The sequence below is a fragment of the Ambystoma mexicanum genome, chromosome 7q (genome assembly GCF_040938575.1).
Source record: "Ambystoma mexicanum isolate Mex_15411 chromosome 7q, UKY_AmexF1_1, whole genome shotgun sequence".
In the NCBI taxonomy this organism is placed as follows: Eukaryota; Metazoa; Chordata; class Amphibia; order Caudata; family Ambystomatidae; genus Ambystoma; species Ambystoma mexicanum.
In genome coordinates this window covers 166,530,246-166,548,951 of record NC_090941.1, presented here as the reverse complement: position 1 = coordinate 166,548,951, position 18,706 = coordinate 166,530,246, and the positions used below count along the sequence as shown (strand labels likewise).

Genomic DNA, 18,706 nt, shown 5'->3' with positions numbered 1-18,706 from the left:
GCAAGAGTCTGAAAGCAGATTCGATGTCCAGTTTGGCCATCAGCGCGTTCCTGTCGCACTCTTGTATGAGCCTTACCGCCTCTTGAAAATGCATGTAAGATACCTCGGATTCTGTGTGTGGGATGCCGTTGTTTAAAGACTGGCCTTTAGGGTGATGAATTAGTCTTATTTTACCAGGTTCTTTTTTGGGGACCAGGCCTAGTGGAGATATTAAATAGTCTTTTAAAGGCATGAAATCCCAGGGACCTGCTACCCTTCCAAGTTGCAGTTCTTTCTTGATTTTGGTTTCTACTATCTGGGGGTTGTCTCTGGCTGACTTTAGGTTCATCGGGATGTGTTGTGACCCAGTGCCCTTAAATGGGATGAAAAACCCTTTGGTGAAACCTTGCGATATTATCCTGCTGGTTTCCTTGTCAGGGTAGTTGTTTAGGGCGTCCCTAAAATTGCCCGGGTTGATGGGTGTTAGTCCTGGCTCTAAAACTGGGATATCATTATTTCTTGGCTGGTAGTCTGGTACAGTTGCTTGCTGCATGGTCGCCGTTGCAGTTTGTGCAGGCATGTTTGTACCAGCATTCTTTGCCCCATGTACACTGGTTTTTCCCAAAGTTTCTGCATGGGATGTTGGATTTGACAGCCTGCTGTTTGTTCTGTCTGTGGGCATTATTTTTAGCCGCCCGAGGCTGGTTCCTCTGAAAGGGCTGCTCCCCTTTTTTGGATTTATCATTGTCATGGGATTTGCTTACTTGGGAATTTTTGCTATTTTTGGAAAAAGACTGCATGGTATCTTCTTCCTGGGGAGGTTCGGCGTTGAGGATATATAAATCGTTCTGGACTTCATCCCACTCAATGGTCGACCTTTCTGACATGCTCCTCCTAAATCTAATGTCGTATGCAAGCCATGGCTTCCCCCTTTGTGTTACTTTTACTTCCCTTATGTTATCAACGTATGCCCAGATCTTCCTGCCCTCCAAAGGGAATTTTTCTTCGTATATTGTTGCTAAGATGGCAAAAGCATGTAACCGGTTGTCCCAGTTTTGTTCGACCTGGGCATTTCTGGCAATAGCTTTTTGTTCTATTTTTTTGGGGTCTCTGAAAGCGTCTTTCCCTTTGCGCTGGGCTTCTATTAGGGAAAATATTTCTATAAATTCTTTGGCCCATATGGCTTCTTTGATTGTGGTATCAATGTTCCATGCCAGGCATCTTTTGTATCTATTTAATATCTCTGTTTGGAAGGATTTCATTTTCTGGTCTAATTGTGCATTACAAATTGTAGCAATGTCAGTTGTATTGCTGCCGGGTGTCCCTGTCGCGCCCGTGTTGTCTGTGCCTGGGGTTGTCCAAGCTTTTAGGGCACCTGCTGGATCAGTTGCTGGAGTTGTGGAGGCTGTTGCATTTATAGCTGTAGGAGCTATTGGCAACTGCTGTGTTTGTTGTGGCGGGATTGTTATAGGTGGTGTTACGGGTGGGTTGACAACCGTTATCGTAGGTTCTATTGCGATGGTGGGATTTGAGGCCCCAGGTTCCCTTGTGGGCGGTGTCTGCTTCCCCCTTATTTCTACCATTAGATGCTGCAATTCCGCTACATTCTCGCATGGTTCTGACAATTTTTTGGTATCTTTTCTGGCGCCTTTGGATATTTTTCTCCTTTTTAATGGTGCAGAAACCTCCTCCTGGCTGGGTGGGCTGGTAATTCCTTCCCTGGGTAAGCCGTACATGTGTTCTCTAACCCATGCCCATCCGTAGTGCTCTGCCGCTTCAATGGCTGCTAGCAGTTGTGGAGATTTGGGCTTCTGCGCCGGTGTTGGAGGTGCCCGTGTTTTCTGTTTGGGCCCCATGTTTTTCTATGCCTGCTATAGGAAAAAAAGGGGGTTTTATCAAGGAGTTAAACCGTTGCTATCGGCGAGTTCTTTGAGCCTGTTCTATTTGTTGCCCGTGCTGGGTAACTGTTGACTGGTGCCTTCTTGCCCGGGTTCAGAAAATTAAGGCAGCCCCCAGGTTTGATTTAAATTGGTTTCACTGTGAGGTCATCCTGTAATATTACAGAAATTATTTTAAATCTGCAGTCTTTGGACCCGCCACGCTTGGAACTGTGTTCCCTAGCACTGTGTGGTTGTAAAGCAAAAACGAGGTCCCAAGCTGGCTTGTGACTCTGCCCGAGTTTAAAACTGCCTTGTGTTATCTTGCCCTGTCTGCCTTATAACGCAGAGGTTCCGGTCCACTGTAATCAAAACTTCCGGACATAAATGTCTATTTATCCTCCCTCGTAGCCCCAGCGCGATGGCTCACCTTAAAAGTGTTGAATCGTACGCTGTCCGCACCGTGCTTGTTCATGTGCAGTTTCTCCCTCGTTCGCACTGGTTTTGGGGATGATTCCACGGCACGCATCTTTGTTTGCTTTGTTTCAGACACGCTTGCCGCTCGCTTTTCGTTCTATGCCGAAAATGTTGAAATTGACAGCGTCCGCGCTGGCCGTCCGGTTGCCGCTTCTTCCTTCGTTAAAGCTGTATTGCAAATGCTTTGAACAGTACAATGTTCGGGAAGGAAAAAGACACTGTGATGTACACCGACCTCCAAGAATTGCTAAAGAAGCAAGAAGATTTGGAAGACACTGAGTAAACAGTGAACCTCCTGTTTGCATGGGTCCCCATTCAGGGTCCACAAACAGATTGTGTTTACTCTGAGCATGCTGCTCTCATTTATAGGACCCAGGGAGGCCCTGGGTCTTTGTTGTGTATGTGATGGGGGGCCACTGTTGTCGCAGCCCCCGGCCGGATAGCCGACTGTCTGACCCCCTGGTGGGGGCAGATCTTTGAACCTGGGCCCTGCCTGATGGTTGTTTCCTTGTGGCGCTTTAGCACCTTGCTGTTTGGAGGAAGGGTGCGATGACTGTTCACACCTTACCCTTCCGTGGCTTTTGTGCTGCCGAGACTGCGTGTCTCTGTAGTTGGGGGGAAGGAGAGGAGCAGGCGCGGGGGGTTGGGGCTGCCCCTCTCCCAGCTGCCGATGGTAACAACAGTTACCCTGCCTCGCTTGTGGGATGCCCATGCAGCATTGCCCATAATGTTAGCTTTACTAAAGTTATTCAGAGGGGGCTGGGAAACTAGTAGAGAGCTGGAGTTGGTGTACAGTGCAGCTTCTATGCTGATTAAACAGTTGTATGGCACTGATGCAGTAGTAATGCTTCACTGAACTGAATTATTATGTGGCTGTTGTGCGGTTTTCTCACGGATTGATAGTGGAGCTGGCGAATCCGGCTGAGACTGCTCGCATCACGTGATTTGAGCAGTGAGAAGCTGTGAGGGAGAGGAAGAGCCCCATGTACATGTATCCAGGGGAATACCTCAATAATGAGTTTTCATTTCAAACCAACAACCTGCTTTATACAATAATGACGCAATAATGACGCAGGGAAGCATTCACACATTATGAAGGGAAGACAAGCAAATGCTGAGTGCATTGCCTGTGAATACACATGAAAACATTTGGGAGAAAATGCCTGCCTCCTTTAGCACATTATAATGTGCAGTCATGTCTCAACGGCTTAGTGATCTCATTCTGTGATGTCTAACTCGTTATGAAACTAAACTTCCAATAATTCAGATGCAGCAATCATTTAGAGGCATCTACGGGTATCAAGTGATATCAATGTGTTTCTGTTTCCCACCAGAGAGGACGTGTTTGAAACTCACGCTATTTAACCAATATGACCAATCATCTTTGAACGTTAGAATAACCTTTCGATTGTGGTTTTCTTTTAATGTTGGGTCAAGCGAGTCACTTTATCAACACCTGGTGGCACCAAATCAATCTATTTGGCATGGATAGCGGTAGGAGGCAAATTGCACGGACACACATGCACCGTAGCGGATGTCTCTTTACTCCTGCCTGTGGTATGTTTTTGACATAACGATTTGCTGGAAGTTGAACATTCTGGAGATGCCTCAGCTGCAAATAACGACCTCTTGCATCCATCACTTTAATGGAAGGTATACCAAGTGCCAGCATCTCTGGAAAACAGTGTTTCCTTTGCTCCACATATCTTTTGTTTGAAGTGTGTGTGTGTGTGTGTGTATTTTGTGTTTTAATGTTTGTTATTACTTGCTGTAATGAGCACTTTATTTCTGTTCTTTAGTCATTGCATCAACTGTGTTGTTTGTCTGCTCGACATGGGTGACTGACAGGGGCGTGGCCACCCCTACCTACTTCTTATTGGCTAAAATGCACACACCCATTCTACAACTCTCTGAGGAATTTCCCATACCTCTACTTCTGACCCAAGAACGCATTCAACCTACAGCGCATTTGGGCCATACCAATGTTAGAAGGTGCTATATAAATGACCAGTCCATTTAAATGAATGTTATCTAAGAATGGGCACCAGGGGCTAAATTATCTAGCATTTGCACCAGTGTAAAAAAGTGATCAAATGATTTCATAATGTAAAATGGAGCAAACCGGTTGTGTCACAATCCATATTATCTAACCAACGTTTGCATGAGAGCAACAATTAGACTATTTTTAGTACAAGGTGTGTTGCATTACAAAAAACATAAAGGTTTTTGCTACATTTCTGTTCATGTTATGCAGCAAACGTAGCTAATAAAACAACCTGCTTCAATGTGGCCCTGGTGAAAACATGGTTTGATAATATCAATTGGAGCGAAACCCGTTTGCTCTATTCTGTATTATCTAAACAGCAACATTGGTGATAAAAACGTTTGCTCCACAAAGCTTTGATAATATGTGCCATGATGCCTTTGTAGAAGTGAACAGAAAACAATGAATCTAAAAATATATTGCCATTCTTACATATATGTGACTTCCTCAGGCATATGGGTGCTAGGAGCATATTTCATAGCGACTGGACCCTCGTAGAGCCCGTCACTCTGAAATGTGTTAGAAATAAAGAAGCATTTCTATCTCGGCTGCCGGCATAGAAATGCAAGTGGGAGAGCAGCAATTCATTCGTCTGCGGTTCCACATTAAAACAAAATTAATGTCAACTTCGAAAACCACCCTCTAATGCATTGCACACTCCCCTGTGCCTGTTCCAAACAAGCATAGGGAGTGTGGTTGTTTTCTGAATATTTTAAATCACAACCACTTTGTGAATTGTGGATGCCCTTTAAAATGGCCAGGCATGCCCCCTTACTTGTGGGATTGTGCAAAGGGGGTCAGACAGGGCATCGGAATGTGTGCACATGTGATGCACATGTTCCAATGCCCTTTGTGAATGGGCCACACATTTTTCGGGTGCATGTAATGGGAGGCCCCATAGGATCAAAGGTTTTGTGGAATCAATTCCTGTGATCTTATTGGACGAAAGAGCTTGTAAAGTCACTTCCACTGTCCCTTTTGTTATTGTGATATTATACCATCGTCTTCAGGGTCCACTGATATTGTACCTATTGTGGCAGTCAGTTAATAGAACACAACCTGTGGAGCAAAGCACACGCTTCAAGAAGACCCAGAAGGATGCTGACAAAGTAACAGCAGCAAGAATAGAAGCACTGCTAATCAGCTTGAAATATATTTATTTCTTCTTTAAAGACATACATTAAATCTCTAGGCACAGTTTTAGGCATTAAGAGGACACAGAGGCAATTTGTTAGTGTGCACGGTTCTGTACAAAAATACAGTGTGAATAAATGACATTGCTAGCCATTGGATTCGACTTCACTCACCAGTCAATCTGTCTGCATGTTTAATAATATACAGCCACGTGCTCATTCCTATACAGCATTTATATTTCACACCCATCGGTCTCTCTATGTTTATGTCTTCATAATGTACAGGTTGAAACTTACAAAAGCTGAGCCTAGATTGTGCAAGAAAGCCAGAGGTGTTGTGAACTGAATTAGTTGGCGGCGCCTGATGCATGCCCACGGGTTAAGCAGTACTGAGCTGCTAACCTTGCCCGGGTATTAAGGTACCCTATCAATTAGGTGTGACCTTCCATTCTTATGCCTTGAATTCCTCTTTCACAGAATGTGGATCCCCAAGGAATGTTGTGCAATGCATACATACAAAGCTGGGGGAAAGCTTCAGTGAAATGAATGCAGAGTACCTGCTGATCTGGCGTGTATTATGCAGGTTGCTAACATATGAGATTGCTGTGAACAAAATGAGATTGCTGTGAGCAAAATGGGGGGGGGCTGCTTTGTAAAATCAAGTAGCGATTCTGTATATTGGTGTATTTCAGATCCATCCTAAACACCATTTAACTGCGGGAGTGGGCGGGGCCTACAATGATCTCCTAGAGGAATTCAGGACAAACACACTCGCCCTTAGCAGTTAAGGGGTTAAATCCCCAGGTGCATTTACTCCGCTATTGCACACTCTTCAAAGTGCTATTCAATGACAATATTTCACATGTGCAGTGTCCTAGACATACATTAGTAGAAAGTTGCACAAGTGCAGTGCACACCATTTGCAGGTTACAGTCTTTTCATTGAAAGATATTTCATTGAAAGATTGTCCATCGAAAATAAATCTTCATTGAAAACTTTTTTCATCGAAAAAATTATTCAAAAAATATTTGTATGTATATTTGGGTGGGCTAAAGGGTTAAAGGGTTAAATGGTTACATTCGGACAATGGGCATTTGTGGGGACCCCCAAATTAAAATAAAAAGACATGATTTGGGAATGGGTGTTTTAAAGGGCGAAAAATGGAAAGTGGTATTAAACCACATTAGATGAAAAAAAATGTGTTGGAAATAATTCGATGGAACATCTCTTGAATGAAAAAAATGCGATGAAAATACATGTAACCACCATTTGCCAGCTGTAAACATACATTTCTGCAATATATGTTTAAACCAGGGCAATTTTCTTCTTTTTCCAAATACCAGTGAATATTTCTCCAGCACAGATACATACATTATGTAATTCGGCACCTAGCATGGAAAAGAAGGAGTACTAAAAAAGAAAATGTAACCCACCATATACTGTAAACCTCAAAGAGCAAATACTGAGTTATCATACGGGGTACAACTTTACAGTGGCCTACAAAAGTAGCAGCAGCACCAGTTTGGTCAGAAAACCATTCGACTCGACCCTACATAGCAAAGCTGTAGCAACAGAAGAACTTGGGTCAACAAGGTAAACTTTGATGAGTATTTCCTTAGCAGTGTTGTTGCAAGTGAAGAACTCCAGCCACCAAGGCAAAATATGATGCATATTTCACATGATTAGATACAGCATACAATGTAGGCATGTTTCAAGGAATGGCATAGGTAGTCAATGGATGCATTCTCTTGCTATCCCGAGCGCTCAGACTGTATGGGATATTCTTCGAAACAGCGGATCACAGGTGCTGTGTAGAGTCTGGAAGCAATGGATAATCGCCAACTCCAATGCAAATCACATTAAGGGGAAACCACTGAATCAAGTCGTCCCTGGGTCATACATGGCGAGCCAGGTGACCCAGAACACATTGCTCATACTTGCTTTGATCGTGCTTCATAAATATTTCATTACTCCCTCAGACTGACCTCTGCAGTCAGATAACAAATAGGACCAACTCCAGAAGATACTTGAGACATGAAAAACAACGTCCTGCTAGGAGTTTCCTGCCAATCCTTTCCTGCAATTACGATGTGAATTTCCCAAAACATGCAGTAAAAACAGGTATGTATTGTAAAACAATGTCGTGAGCCCTAACCGATACATGCAAATATCGGCTCAGATGACCATCCTTGCAGAGCAGTACGAGAATGAGTAGCCGGTGCTTCAGAAGTCTCGGCATGGGAGACTGGATACAGAAACAGCCAAAGCTTCACATACTCAACAGAGGCTGATCAAATTGCTATAAATCCTGCAATTTACAGGGATTTGTTAGGGTGAGTATTGTGACCAACAAAAAGAGCAGAGTCCAACTTGAATTGCACACTCAAAAGGGCGTCTTACTGAATCGCTATCACAGACATGTTTCGCATCTAAAATTCTGGGCATTCTTATCCTCCCAAAATGATCTTGGCTTTTATGCAAATTTGCCAGGTTTGGTTCCATGAAGAGATGTGACCTGGCTTGTAGCCTGCCCCTTGACTCGGCCCCTTTCCCCCCCTGGCTCTGCCTCTTCCCCCCCCAAGGAGTAGAGGGTACCCAGAGTACATGGTTTCCCTTTCTAGCACTGCTGAAGATACATTCTATGTTGTGTTAGTAGTGTAGCTGTCTTATAGTCATCTACTATTTGTTACAGAAGTGAATTTCCTCTTGCACTAAGTAGCTACCTGAAGATGTTTCCGATTGGCATTCCTTGTGCTTGGTTAATCCAATGGCAAAGAAGAGCGGACATCCACACTGCTCGAAATGCAACTGGAATAGCTAAAATATTTGGAAGCAACCGTGTCTTAAACCAATCTTCTTGTCCTACATGATAACTATTGAACTTGTGAAGTGTCTGATTGGACCAATCTAAGTAAAACACACATTTTAGACAAATATTATTTGCATACGCTTGCTGCTTATGCCTTGACTTTCGATTGACAAATCCTAACAAAGGCCTTAAAGTGGTGGGTGGCTTTGCACGATCAGCAGATGCGCGTCTCCTACGGTATCATATGTAGGGGACACACAAAGCGCAGCACATTTTCTGACTAAAATCCACCTGAAAATAGATTAAGGCAGCGTCTTACATATTTGACTTGCTTGCATTCATTGGTGTAATGGTCATCCCTCAAGTGCCAGAGAATTCGGGGTGACCCAAACGAATCTGCAGAACCCTGACTGGCACAAAACCTGTTTCTGTCACAGGTGGTAGAATCTCGCCTCCCACACCCTCCATTTTGTGCTAAAGCCACTGCCAACAATAACATGCAGCAGCTTTATTTAACATGCCCAAAGACTCAGTTGTCAAAAGAGCCTCCACACTTGGGCAGTATTTGCACAGGGCTTGTAAGCACTGGGTTATTCGTGTTACTAGACCAAGCATGAACTGTTTGGTTTTGTCAAACTATGAGACCAGGTGAGGGCTTGAGGGAAGGCTTTAGAGAAACATGGACCCCCAGATCATTGATGAAAGCAGCCAAGCCCCAGTTTCAAGAACCCTCCTCTGTCTGTTATTTTGAGTTTCGAATAAGTAGAGACACATTTGAACTTTGACCCCCTCTATTTTATATTCGGTCATTCCAGATTTAAAAGACGGAATTGGCACACGCTTTCAAAAGTGAGAAGGCTTTGCATCATAAATAATACCCCATTGACTTGCTTTCCTATGGAAATTAGAACATTAGCATTCGTTCCATGACTCCTTATTAAGCAGGCTTACTTTTAAATGAGGGCATTGCGTCCTTTCCGCACAAACCACCTGGTGACATTTTCCTCCGGTATCAGCAATTAGCCTTGGTTGCAGAGGGTCACAGTGACACATATCGCTGCAGCATGCAGTATGTTTGAGTCGGGCAGGGTAGTGTCCTGCTGTTGCACAAGCTAGCAGCAGCACCGTGCCCCCCACAATGATTACACCCTGCTTTCACTGGGTTCATCTTACAAGGGTCGTTTATTTTCTAGAAGTCAAGGGGTCTTTTCTTTTTTCCCTCAAACAGGTTCATATTTACACAGCATTTCCTAACTTCTTTAAACCAAGTACTGATGCCAGTTAGAAAAATAATACGTTTTATACTTGTGGCGTGTCGCCTGAAGTAGGGTGACTAGATTTAAAAAGTAAAAAAAACGGACAGGGCAGCAAACATAAAAGTAGGACTAACTCTTGAAATTGGCTATCAAGGCACTTCAGTAGCAGTTGGAGGAGAAGGAAGTTTGAGTGTTGGTAAAATTAACACATATAATTAATTTATCACAAACTGTCACTATCTTAATTCGTAAAACACTGCATTTTGTTTGTGTGAGATTATGCCTTCCTGCTGCCAGCTATGACGACCTACTACCAAAACCAGGACCACTGCATTTTCCAATGGAAACAAAATATTGAGAAAGAGGGACAGAGCACCCAACCCCCCGGACAGTCCTAGCAAAACCAGGACATCTGGTCACCCGACCCTACGGTCAGATGGAGGGAGTAGTGCAACTCAGACAGGAATCTCCTCAGGCAGCTCCCTACACAGCACTGCCTGAACAGGAACAGGTATGCAAAACAGACCTTTTCTACTTAGTTTTACATTTCCACTCTGAGCTTAGGGGTAGCTATGTACAATGAGCATTTCAGAAGTTGTGTGCTTTAAGGCCTGTCAACCGAAATGCACTGTTGGGATCCACGTGCGTGGAGGAATGGGGGCTGCCTCACATCAGCAGGCACCATGAGCCATTGCCAGTGCTTAATTTGAAAGGAAATAAGTTCCAGGGCCCAAATATGTTCGACACCGCCCGCATCTGCTCCACACAGTGTCAAAATATTTGGAGTTAAAGCTCCAGCTTCCCCCGGTTTTATTGAAGTGGAGGAAAGATCTGACTCTGGCAGCGTCGACATAACGTATTAGTTGTGGTTCGAAATAACGAATGTTTAAGTTAAGTTGACATTTTTCCATTTGTTCCAATTTCATTGATGACTTTATAGATGGGAGTGGGGTTCAAGGGGAATGTGATCACCGTCGGAACAGGATGATGTTTTGCACCTTGGTTTCGATACAATGGTCGAGCCGGTTGAGTCCTTTACTTCCACCCCTAGGACAATATATTGATTACCACGAATAGGCAATAACAGAGATTCTGATGATTATTACAGATGTAGAAGCTTGAAGCAACAAGTATGGATCACCAAATGATTAATAATTCTTATATTGCATGCATAATTTATTTATTTTGCATTTTTAAAGCTCTCACACTGCCCGCTGGCATCGAGGTGCTGTTACAGGAATTGTTTGTTTTTGAGTTGCGAAATTGTTGTCTTTTTTTCTTCTTAGTTGCGTATTTATAACGCGCTTAAATACCCAGAGGTTTCCAAGCGCGGACCCAGTGTCGTCTTGCTTCCAAGACAAACACGTTGCCGCTGAGCTATCCTGCCGAATCCTGTGGTATTCTTCAAAGATGTACTATCCCTCCCTGAAGCAATACTGAGATACACAGAGGAAAATGATCAGTACACAGTGTCTTTCTTCTTCACTGCTGCAGTTCACTGACGAAGCACTTTTGTGTGTACACGTATTTCAAATTCATCACTGTCTTGATTTCATGGTCATTGAGAGCAGCGATGCACTTCAGATGACTGATGGAACTATGTGTGATCATCAAGCATGCACACCAGTGCATTGGTGACAGAAATAGCAAATATGTATTATGTGGTCTTTTTGCAAACAAATCTTTTTTATTCAACACAAAACCAACACCTTCTTGCGCCCTAATTAATGCAAAGATAAACACCAATTGAATTTCTCAGTGGTCACAATGTCAGAGCTCCTTAGGGCCTAATTCACAGAGCGTTTTTCAATGGGATTGCACCATTAAAACATGCTCCTGTGAATTAAGCCCTATGCTTTTTTGGAGATCAAAAGACATACCAAACCGAACTTTTTCGGAAACTAAAATTAGAGACACATAATAGGTCTGTGTTGGTCGAATTAAAAAAATACAACAACAAACACCAGTCAGTGAATGTACAAAAAACTGAAGCATCCGTTTTTTGTACATTCACCGGCTGGTGTTTGTCTGTGTCTTAATTAGGGCGCATGAAGGCTTTTGATTCTTGTTGACTTCTCAAATTTATTTCGGACAGGTGAGGACATACCCAAACCACTGCAACCCTCATAGAGTAATATTGAAATATTTCTGTAAAATCAAGACATCTCAAATAAAATACAGAGCGCAGGGTGGATCAAATTTATGGAATATGTGTCTTACGTTTTGATATATATTTTTTTGTCTTTCGAGTTTTTGTTCCTCAGAGCATCCGATCTTTTGAACATGCAATTTCCTTTCAGTGTGTTGGCCATGTAGCATTATTTACGTCTCAAAGTTTGGGTACTCGGTTTGTGTCCCTCTAGATGTTTTAGACTACATACAACTCCCATGATCCTTCAACATTGACTATGCTGGCTCGGACTAATGGGAGATGGAGGGCCAACAATGGCATAGCCAATCTCTAGCGAATCATCTACTTCGACCTACATTCGCAATATTCAATATTCAATCTACCTCTTTCACTCCATTCACCTTATACAATTGGATTCCTCTTGTAACTTACGCCACATGCCATATGCCACTTACATGTATGCCCTTGCTTTTCTTTATATGCCAGATTCCTTTTATCTCACCTATTGTTTTTTGTATGCCCCAGGTCTACTATATGTATCTCCAATGCTGTCCAAGGTCTCAGTTGAACCCCTTTATTCCTTTAGTTAATTTCCTCCAGAATTTGTACTGTAGTCAAATGTTTCTGAATTGAGATACCCTCGTGATCACTTTACTCTTGTGTGACTGACTCTGCCCTACACCTTTCGCATGGACCAGAAACTTGAAGGTTTCCCTATAATCTGCTGAGTGTTATTTTATGCTGTTTGGGATTTACATCCTGCAACCTTGGCTCAGAAGTGGTGGAGCAGTGAAGAGTATGTGAGTGCCCATGCAACAGGTATATGTGGGAGGGGCAGGAGAGGGGGTTATGATAAAGAGCACGTCATCTATTGTCAGTGTGCATTTGAAGAGCAGGATCTTTTGCTCTTTACTGAACCGCAGAAGGGTCTTTTATTAATGTAGAAATGTGATCGACACAAGAACATACCACTATGATCAGTTGCACACCTCTACTCTTGCTCAACTTTAACGTGGTGCTTTACTCCGCTCGCGTCAACATACTGTGAAGTTGATCTTGGTATAGCACTTCTGTGCTTTAAGTCTTGCATCTCAGCTGAAAACAATGACTCGCATTGCAATAAGAAACAAGATACTCGTGGGGGTTATCCTCCTCCCTCAATGACAGTGATAACCCCTGGAACGATTGTGCAGTACTGTCATTGGACAATTAACATGCTAGGTCAGCTGTTATAGGCCCCAGACCTGAAGATTTTCCAGCACGCCACATTTCAAAACTATGGTAGCAGTTTGAAGCGTACCCACAACCAGTTCCCTGTACCCGCTCAGGAAGATTCATGTACTATCCACAGGCCCACGCAGACCCTTGTTTAATATCAACAGATTATATTAGCTTTATGTACTCATACCTCATGCAGTATTGGGAATTATTGGCTCTTAATCCCTGTTAAACACCCTCACTGTGTTCGGGCCTTGAACCCGGGCTTCAGGGCCCACAACACCAGGCATGTCTCTCAGACCAGGTCTATAAAGCTTGAGTGAAACCACCTTGAACTATGGATTTCGCACATCTGAAAATCTGTCAGGAGTTGCCTTTCTGTGTACACATCTCACACAAAATAACTTAGCAATAACAGAAAAGGGAAGGCAGCCTAGCCCCTTTGTTAAAGATATGAGAATGGCTTGCTATAACTTAGTATTTGCACTATTAACTGCAACTTGTGTACTACTGTTAATCTGACTAGTCACACTCAGGTTTAGCAATGTATTTGCATGTCTGGAGCAGTAAATGCCATAATACGTCTTGTGTACTACTGTTAATCTGACTGTTCACACTCAGTTTTAGCAATGTATTTGATGTCTGGAGCAGTAAATGCCATAGTACGTCTTGTGTACTACTGTTAATCTGACTATTCACACTCAGGTTTAGCAATGTATTTGATGTCTGGAGCAGTAAATGCCATAGTACGTCTTGTGTACTACTGTTAATCTGACTGTTCACACTCAGGTTTAGCAATGTATTTGATGTCTGGAGCAGTAAATGCCATAGTACGTCTTGTGTACTACTGTTAATCTGACTGTTCACACTCAGTTTTAGCAATGTATTTGATGTCTGGAGCAGTAAATGCCATAATACGTCTTGTGTACTACTGTTAATCTGACTGTTCACACTCAGTTTTAGCAATGTATTTGATGTCTGGAACAGTAAATGCCATAGTACGTCTTGTGTACTACTGTTAATCTGACTGTTCACACTCAGTTTTAGCAATGTATTTGATGTCTGGAGCAGTAAATACCATAGTACATCTTGTTAGCAACATATATGAGAGACGCCAATGGACAATTTGAAACAGACAGAACTGGGATGGTGTTACTCGAGAGTGTGTCCTAAATGAGTGCATACATCACATCACCACAGTTTATACAGTGTTAAAGCATTTGTGAATCCATGTCTGTACAGAATAACTGCAACATTGGGCAGTGTAATATCACTTACGTTCACTATCAAGCACAAGCATGGCAATGTGCCTTAAGAAGCATCGCAAGGACTGGGCCATGAAACTCCCACATTCACCCTCCCCAAGCACTAATATGTTACAAAAAACAGGATATTACACAGGATAGACACCCAGGAATTGTTTTTTTGTCAAATTGACTCAAAAGCTAAAGAGAGCAAGTGGTCAGATTTATCACAACACTTGGTCACAATGACCCAATTGAATGGGGTTTATTTTTCTATTCAGAACGAAACATCTGCATTATGTTGCAGACAGAAGTTATGGAGGAAGAGGGACTCCACACTAATGCTCTCCTTACACTGTATAGTTTGGAAATACTATACAGATGCTTTTCATGAAGTGCGAAATTGAGAGGCTCGCTTTGTTCGACAGCCCTCTGAGCTAAGCTGTAGCCTCAAACCACTCGTGTAAAGTCACGTGCCAGGATTTTAACTTGCATTGCTGATTTCTTTAATTTCTGCTAGTGCATGCGGGCATTTGGGTCAGCCCACTTGTTTGATGAAAGCAAGAGTCAGTTACGTTGCACTGATCCACTCTGATCTGCTGTCTCCTTTTCGCAAATGCCATGTCTGAAAAGCCCAACATGGCAAAACACTGAAGACAGACTTAGCTTTGTCTTGCAGCTTGCGATAACACGCCTGTCCACCAGAGGGGGTAAAATAAACTTTACACAGAGCAATTGCCCGATGATTCTCCTCAGAGAGTAGAAAGAGCCAATGGCATGTTCATTCCAATGTGCTGTTCTTTTGCTCTAAAAAGGTGTTGTGGTAAACCTGTGCATTTGAGAAAAACAAAGTTAATGCGTAAGCGTCTTGCAAATATGCCTATGAAGTTATTCGTTTTCTTGCGATTGGTGCACTTTCCATTAATGTACATGAAGCAGGTTATATCATTGTCAGCCAAGAGGCAGGACGAAACGAACCCAACAGAAGAGAGAACTCGATATTCTGTAAGTTTTTTTTTCTATAAAACAGTGAGTTAGAAAAGTTGGAGGAATCCATTTGTTGTTCCGAAGGCTGGTGCTAGTAGTAGTCCTCATAGTTCTTGGGGTTCAGGCAATAAAGGATGGCTCCTCCGAAGGAGAAGATTGTTGCACCCCAGGCCAAACCATAGCCCCAGTTGAACTCATGGTATATTTTCAGGGTGACCGTCTCAATGAACTTTATGGGGTAGAGGACGAGGCTGCATACCTGCAGGACAACTGGAACAAAGAGAAAACACAAGTCAGAATTTGTCTCTTCACAAAAAAGTACACACTAATAACAGCAGTTGTGCCTGTATTACATAAATCTGGCACTAGTTGTGAAGAATTGACTTCTGTCCTGCAGGAGTACAAGGAAGAGTAAATCCTAAAGCTCCTATCCACCCGTCACACTTCTACAAACCAAGAGTGAACCCAATCATAAAGGAAAAACTGTTAAGAGATATACCTCCTTCGCCTTTTATGGTAATGTGGGCCAAGGGAAGGCTGTACTCTAAAGAGAGGTGTGAATGTGAAATGGTAGCAACCCAAACAGCAAAATATAACAGTCCTAAATAAAGGAATGTCCAATCAAGGTTCTATACAAATATATGTACTTTAATCAAGCATGCAATGTGCAATATTGTCTGGAAAGAACACACAATATACAGAGGTACTCTGGGTAACGACCAGGGGAGCAAATGCAATGAAAACCACAATGATCAAAACAGATATGTTCATGTGTTGCAAAAAGGGGTTAATGTTACCTAACCATTCTTTAGAGCCCAAAACGGACTAAGGGGCAGATGGCAAAATTTCCTTTTGCAGTGTCTTAGTGGTTTGACTACAGCAAACCAGGCTTCTCTGTGCATTTTCAGTGGTTTGGGTCAGTTCGAGAGCCGCGAGTCGAGGTCGTCCAGCGGCAAGCAGATGTCGAGGCATGGTCAAACTTGAAGAAGGCTGCGGTTCAAAGCGTGCTTGAGTCATGCAGATTCTGGATGTCAAGAAGTTTGGTTGAATGTTTGTGTTTTTTTTGTGGGGGACAAGCTGATGACGAGATGCGCAGGTGAGCAGCTTCCGTGCGTGGGTCAAAGAATGTGATTCATGATGAACACCAGAGTCAGTTTGATTGTCAGTGATGACGAGGCTAGTTGTCCAAATGGCAATTTGAGGAATGTAAGTGCATCTGAACGTATCTGTTTCAGCTCAGGCTAGTACAGTGCAGCAGTAAATTGGTTTGAACAAGTAGAACTTTGGTTTGAATGACGTGGAGTTCCAAAGGCAGCTCAAGAGGGTCCTGTTGCTTTTAACTGGGTCCAAAACATTTGAATAATGGCTTGCAGCGGTTTGACTGCAAAATGGCAGCAATCTTGACTGTCTTGGCTCTCAGGAGCTGTGAATCCCACTCCAGAGTCTCAAGGACAATATGACTCCTTTTATCAGGCTCCCAAACACAGGGGAGACTGGCACACACCTGTAGAGGTCCTTCAGCATGGTGGGCTCTTGGGCATCAGTGTGTCTCGAAGAAATGCAGGTCTTGATCCAGCAGCAGATTCACCCCAATGGTCCCTAGTGATGGTTAGGGGTCAGAGCTTGCCTGTGGCTTGGAATGCTACCTTCACCTCACAACATTTAAAATCTAGAGATAATTCAAATAAGTGGTGGGAGATGCCTTATTAAAATTCAAAGGCCTACAAGAGATTGGATAAAATTCACTTTAAGGGTTCAAAACCTGTTGAAGGAAGAAAGGGACTTTGACTTCTGACATCACGCCCAAAGCGCTTTTTGCAACCGGAAGTGAAGGGGACAGGAAGAAAAGATAGAAGCAGAGAGAAACAAGGAGGTGGAACCTTGCTCCAGCTGTAGAGAACTCATTTGCTCTACACTAACTGTGCCCCTTCCCTTCTCAATAGAATCAAATGCCTTTTGGTATGCAGAACCCTGGAAGAGGCTATTCTGTTTGTGTGTCCTTTGATTCCAGTTCCCAGGACTGCTTCCTGTGGAGTGTCTGTCTCTCTGGGGAGGGTGTTACCTGCCCTCACAAAGGAACAATGAGAGGAAACCCCAAGGCTGCAGCAGTCCTCCTAGCTGCAGCAATGCCAGACTGTTTGTGAAGAATTCACATAACCCTTCCATAGCTTAACTGGGCTCACAGCGCTGACACATGTGTGATATCAAATTGTTGTGGCTTGGATAACTATGAGAGATGCTGGCCATCATACCCCAAACTGAGACATGGCTTTTGTTTAGTTTAGTGTGCCACCAGGACAGCATTCTCATAATAATGTTTTTCTTTGGAACAGGGGAGTGTATATCTTAAATGAAGCCTCATGCCTTTAGAGACTTTACTGTCACTGCAGCTGCCAAGAGGTCACCTGTGACCCCTGAACCCCTTCTCTGTGTCTTTTGAAAGTTTTTCTGTAGATCAGGCTACTGATGCAGCTGGGCAAAGGTGTACTTTATGCGTTTGGCATGGAGATTATGAAAGCAAAATCTGATCAGCAGATTTCCCTTTTTTGTGAAATAGAATAACGCACATCATTGTCTTAATTAATAAAAATAATAAAAGGCAGGGCTTCTATACCCTTGCCAGATGGCAATTCCTCACACTAGTCCAGTGTAATTTTAAATTAGCATTTGTACTGGTCCAAATTTGTATTGCAGCAATGCATGTTGCACCAAGCTAAGTGCAAACACCAGTGCAATGTTGGAATACTGGCTGTGGTCCCTTCTTATTTTGTATTTTTGGGAACTAAAATATAGTAACGTTTTGTGGTCCCACTGACAGTATTAATTAACGTTCATGTGCTATTGTGCTTTAAAAAAAAAAATGTCCAGCAATTTTGTTTTGTAGTTTTTTTCTCCTCTAATATTTAATATGGTTTCTGTTTTAAATGAAGATGCAACTTCCATCTGAAAAATGTCTATGTTTTAATTACTCTTCATTGGTTAAATGAAAATTAAGATTTCCTGCAGTGGAAACACAATCAACCTCAAAATATAAAAAAACAAGAAAGGAATTCTTTTAATGGGGTGAAGATAAACACTGGAATAACCAGGATCGTTGGTTTAGACAAATACAAATGCCATCAGTCCACCGCAGATGAACTTTGAAGTATATAAATAAATTATGACCCCATTAATACTGTATGGTGGCTTTGTATGCAATATCAAAGAGGAACGCTGGGTCATTTCTTGCAAATGGGCACAACTTTTGGCAGTTTTAACTGCACTATTATTTACATCTAAACTGTTGACAAATTAATTAGCATATTTAAAGGGGTCAAGTCCTGAAAATGAAAGTGGGGGAAGCATCAACAAACGGAATGGGATGTGATGTCACCAGAAATCAGCATATCAAGGTGAAAGATGGACATTTCATTACATTGGCTTTGCATAAGCACCCAAATTGCACAGGACAAATGGCATTTGCCTTTCATAAAATCAACACATACACAAAACCAAGAGAGGATATTTTCTTCTAATAGTGTTTTTGAAAACGTTTAAAGGTGTGCATGGTT

General features: G+C 42.7%; 1 protein-coding gene across 1 annotated transcript in view; it reads right to left on the bottom strand.

Annotated features, from left to right (window-relative positions):
* Window positions 1–5,517: 5,517 nt before the first annotated feature.
* The window catches only part of TMEM47 (transmembrane protein 47), a 330,843-nt gene continuing 317,654 nt past the window's right edge, over window positions 5,518–18,706 (bottom strand). Inside the window, exon 3 of the mRNA XM_069640283.1 lies at window positions 5,518–15,425. Coding sequence (XP_069496384.1) covers window positions 15,247–15,425 — 179 coding nt within the window. The 3' untranslated portion in view covers window positions 5,518–15,246. The remainder of the gene's footprint in view (window positions 15,426–18,706) is intronic.